This window comes from Schistocerca cancellata, unplaced genomic scaffold (genome assembly GCF_023864275.1).
Source record: "Schistocerca cancellata isolate TAMUIC-IGC-003103 unplaced genomic scaffold, iqSchCanc2.1 HiC_scaffold_795, whole genome shotgun sequence".
NCBI classification, from domain to species: domain Eukaryota; kingdom Metazoa; phylum Arthropoda; class Insecta; order Orthoptera; family Acrididae; genus Schistocerca; species Schistocerca cancellata.
In genome coordinates, this window is record NW_026046806.1 from 34,074 (window position 1) to 38,443 (window position 4,370).

Sequence of the window (4,370 nt, forward strand, 5' to 3'; positions counted from 1 at the left end):
TAGTTCTGCTTTCGCAGGGAGTACTGCCTTTGCAAGGAGTGCTGCCTTCCAAGGAGTGCTGCCTTCGCAAGGAGTGCTCCCTTCGCAAAGAGTGCTGTCTTCGCAAGGAGTGCTGCTTTCGCAATGAGGGCTGCCTTCGCTAGGAGTGCTGCCTTCGCAAGGAGTGCTGCTTTCGCAAGGAGTGCTGCCTTCGCAAGGAGTGCTGCCTTCGCACAGAGTGCAGCCTTCGCACATAGTGCTGCTTTCACATGGAGTGCTTCCTTTGACAGAGTGCTGCCTTCGCAAGGAGTGCTGCCTTCGCAAGGAGTGCTGCCTTCGCAGGGAGTGTTGCCTTTGCAAGGAGTGTTGCCTTCGCAACGAGTGCTGCGTTCACAACGAGTGCTGCCTTCGCAAGGAGTGCTGCCTTCGCAAGGAGTGTTGCCTTCGCAAGTAATACTGCCTTCGCAAGGAGTGCTGCCTTCGCAAGGAGTGCTTCCTTCCAAGGAGTGCTGCCTTCGCTAGAAGTGCTAACTTCGCACGGAGGGCTGCCTTCGCAAGAAGGGCTCCCTTCGCAGAGAGTGCTGCTTTGCAAGGGGTAATGCCTTTGCAAGTGCTGCTGCCTTCGCAGGGAGTACTGCCTTTGCAACGAGTGCTGCCTTCCAATGAGTGCTGCCTTTGCAAGGAGTGCTGCCTTTGCAAGGAGTGCTGCCTTCGCAAGGAGTGCTGCCTTCGCAAGGAGTGCTGCCTTCGCAACGAGGGCTGCCTTTGTAGGGAGTGCTGTCTTCGCAAGGGGTTTTGTCTTCGCCAGGAGTGCTGCCTTTGCAAGGAGTGCTGCCTTTGCAAGGAGTGCTGCCTTTGCAAGGAGTGCTGCCTTCGCAAGGAGAAATGCCTTCGCAAGGAGTGCTGCCTTCGCAAGGAGTGCTGCCTTTGCACAGAGTGCTGCCTTTGCAGGGAGTGCTGCCATTGCACAGAGTGCTGCCTCCGCAAGGAGTGCTCCCTTTGCATGAACTGTTGCCTTCGCAAGGAGTGCTGCCTTCGCAAGGAGTGCTGCGTTTGCAAGGAGTGCTGCCTTCGCAAGGAGTGCTGCCTTCGCAAGGAGTGCTGCCTTCGCAAGGAGTGCTGCCTTCACAGTGAGTGCTGCCTTTGCATAGAGTGCTGCCTTCACGCGGAATGCTGCCTTCGCTACGAGTGATGCCTTCGCACGTAGTGCTGCCTTCGCAAGGAGTGCTGCCTTCGCAAGGAGTGCTGCCTTCGCAAGGAGTGCTGCCTTTGCACAGAGTGCTGCCTTTGCACAGAGTGCTGACTTTGCACAGAGTGCTGCCTTTGCACAGAGTGCTGCCTTTGCACAGAGTTCTGCCTTTGCACAGAGTGCTGCCTTTGCACAGAGTGCTGCGTTTGCACAGAGTGCTGCCTTTGCTAGGAGTGCTGCCTTTGCTAGGAGTGCTGCCTTGGCAGGGAGTGCTGGCTTCGCACGGAGTGTTGCCTTCGCTAAGAGTGCTGCCTTCGCTAGGAGTGCTGCCTTCGCGCGGAGTGCTGCCTTCGCTAGGAGTGTTGCCTTCGCACGTAGTGCTGCCTTCGCAAGGAGTGCTGCCTTCGCAAGGAGTGCTGCCTTCGCAAGGAGTGCTGCCTTTGCACAGAGTGCTGCCTTTGCACAGAGTGCTGCCTTTGCACAGAGTGCTGCCTAAGCACAGAGTGCTGCCTGTGCACAGAGTGCTGCCTTTGCACAGAGTGCTGCCTTCGCAAGGAGTGCTGCCTTCGCAGCGAGTGCTGCCTTTGCACAGAGTGCTGCCTTCGCAAGGAGTGCTGCCTTAGCAAGGAGTGCTGCCTTCGCAAGGAGTGCTGCCTTTGCACAGAGTGCTGCCTTCGCAAGGAGTGCTTCCTTCGCAAGGAGTGCAGCCTTCGCAAGGAGTGATGCCTTCGCAAGGAGTGCTTCCTTCCAAGAAGTGCTGCCTTCGCAAGGAGTGCTGCCTTCGCAAGGAGTGCTGTCTTTGCAAGGAGTGCTGCCTGCGCACGGAGTGCTGACTTTGCACAGAGGGCTGCCTTTGCAAGGAGTGCTGCCTTTGCACACAGTGCTGCTTTCGCAAGGAGTGCTGCTTTCGCAAGGAGTGCTGCTTTCGCAAGGAGTGCTGCCTTCGCAAGGAGTGCTGCCTTTGCTAGGAGTGCTGCCTTCGCAGGGAGTGCTGCCTTCGCAGGGAATGCTGCCTTCGCTAGGAGTGCTGCATTCGCTAGGAGTGCTGCCTTCGCTAGGAGTGGTGCCTTCGCTAGGAGTGGTGCCTTCGCTAAAAGTGGTGCCTTCGCTAGGAGTGGTGCTTTCGCTAGGAGTGCTGCCTTCACACGGAGTGCTGCCTTCGCAAGGAGTGCTCCCTTTGCATGAACTGTTGCCTTCGCAAGGAGTGCTGCCTTCGCAAGGAGTGGTGCCTTCGCAAGGAGTGCTGCCTTCGCAAGGAGTGCTGCCTTCACACGGAGTGCTGCCTTTGCTAGGAGTGCTGCCTTCACAGGGAGTGCTGCCTTCGCTTGGATTGCCGCCTCCGCACGGAGTGCTGCTTTCGCTGGGAGTGATGCCATCGCATGTAGTGCTGCCTTCGCAAGGAGTGCTGCCTTGGCACAGTGTGCTGCCTTCGCAAGGGTTGCTGCCTTTGCACAGAATGCTGCCTTCGCAAGGAGTGCTGCCTTCGCAAGGAGTGCTGCCTTCGCAGGGAATACTGCCTTTGCAAGGAGTGCTGCATTCCAAGTAGTGCTGCCTGCAAAAGGAGCGCTGCCTTCACAAGGAGTGCTGCCTTCGCAAGGAGTGCTGCCTTCGCAAGGAGTGTTCCCTTCGCACGGAGTGCTGCCTTCGCACGGAGTGCTGCCTTCCCACGGAGTGCTGCCTTTGCGCAGAGAGCTGCATTCGCAGGGTGTGGTGCCTTCGCATGAAGTGCTGCCTTCGCAAGGTGTGCAGCCTTCGCTAGGAGTGCTGCCTTCAAAAGGAGTGCTGCCTTCGCAAGGAGTACCGCCTTCGAAAGGAGTGCTGCCTTCACAAGGAGTGCTGCCTTCGCTAGGAGTGTTGTCTTCGCACTGAGAGCTGCCTTCGAGAGGAGGGCTGCCATCGCAGGGAGTGCTGCCTTCGCAAGGGGTCATGCATTTTCAAGTAGTGCTGCCTTCTCAGGGAGTACTGCCTTTGCAACGAGTGCTGCCTCCCAATGAGTGCTGCCTCCCAATGAGTTCTGCCTTCGCAAGGGGTGGTGCCTTCACAAGGAGTGCTGCCTTTGCAAGGAGTGCTGCCTTCGCAAGAAGAGCTGCCTTCGCTAGCAGTTCTGCCCTTCTAAGGAGAGCTGGCTTCGCAAGGAGTGCTGATATCGCTAGGAGTCCTGCTTTTGCAAGGAGGGCTGACTTCGCAGGGAGTGCTGCCTTTGCAAGGAGTGCTGCCTTCGCAAGGAGTGGTGCCTTCGCAAGGAGTGCTGCCTTCGCAGGGAGTGCTGCATCCGCAAGGAGTGCTGCCTTCGCAAGGTGTGCTGCCTTCAGAAGAAGTGCTGCCTTTGCAAGGAACGCTGCCATCACAAGGAGTGCTGCCTTTGCAAGGAGTGCTGCCTTCGCAAGGAGTGCTGCCTTCGCAAGGAGCGCTGCATTCGCAAGGAGTCCTGCTTTCGCAAGGAGGGTTGCCTTCGCAGGGAGTGCTGCCTTCGCAAGGGGTAATGCCTTCGCAAGTAGTTCTGCTTTCGCAGGGAGTGCTGCCTTCGCTAGGAGTGCTGTCTTCGCAAGGAGGGCTGCCTTCGAGAGGAGGGCTGCCTTCGCAGGGAGTGCTGCCTTCGCAAGGGGTAATGCCTTCGCCAGTAGTGCTGCCTTCTCAGGGAGTACTGCCTTTGAACGAGTGCTGCCTTCCAATGACTGCTGCCTTTGCAAGGAGTGCTGCCTTCGCAAAGAGTGCTGCCTTCGCAAGGAGTGCTGCCTTCGCAAGGAGTGCTGAATTCGCAATGAGCGCTACCTCTGCAGGGAGTGCTGCCTTCGCAAGGGGTGGTGCCTTCGCAAGGAGTGCTGCCTTCGCAAGGAGTGCTGCCTTCGCAAGGAGTGCTGCCTTCACAAGGAGTGCTGCCTTCGCAATGAGGGTGCCTTTGCTGGGAGTGCTGCCTTCGCAAGGGGTGGTGCCTTCGCAAGCAGTGCTGCCTTCGCAAGGAGTGCTGCCTTTGCAAGGAGTGCTGCCTTCGCAAGGAGATATGCCTTGGCAAGGAGTGCTGCCTTCGCTAGGAGTGCTGCCCTTCTAAGGAGAGCTGCCTTCGCAAGGAGTGCTGCCTTCGCTAGGAGTGCTGCTTTCGCAAGGAGGGCTGCCTTCGCAGGGAGTGCTGCCTTTGCAGGGAGTGCTGCCTTCGCAAGGAGTGGTGCCTACGCAAGGAGTGCTGCCTTCACAGGGAGTGCTG

The 4,370-nt window shown here is 58.2% G+C and overlaps 1 protein-coding gene across 1 annotated transcript; it reads right to left on the bottom strand.

Annotated features, from left to right (window-relative positions):
• Positions 1-244: 244 nt before the first annotated feature.
• On the bottom strand, positions 245-3,096 carry LOC126143438 (uncharacterized). Its single transcript, XM_049915369.1, has 2 exons — positions 1,831-3,096; positions 245-1,660 (listed from the first exon to the last, which is right to left on the bottom strand). The coding sequence occupies exons 1-2, from the start codon at positions 3,094-3,096 to the stop codon at positions 245-247; spliced, it is 2,682 nt and encodes an 893-aa protein (XP_049771326.1).
• Between the last annotated feature and the right edge of the window lie 1,274 nt (positions 3,097-4,370).

Coding starts and splice junctions, on each gene's coding strand:
- LOC126143438 (XM_049915369.1), bottom strand. CDS start 3,096: ATGACCCCTTGCGAAGGCAGCACTCCCTGCGATGGCAGCCCTCCTCTC. Junction 1,661..1,830: donor CCTTGCGAAGGCAGCACTCT/GTGCAAAGGCAG, acceptor CTCTGTGCTTAG/GCAGCACTCTGTGCAAAGGC.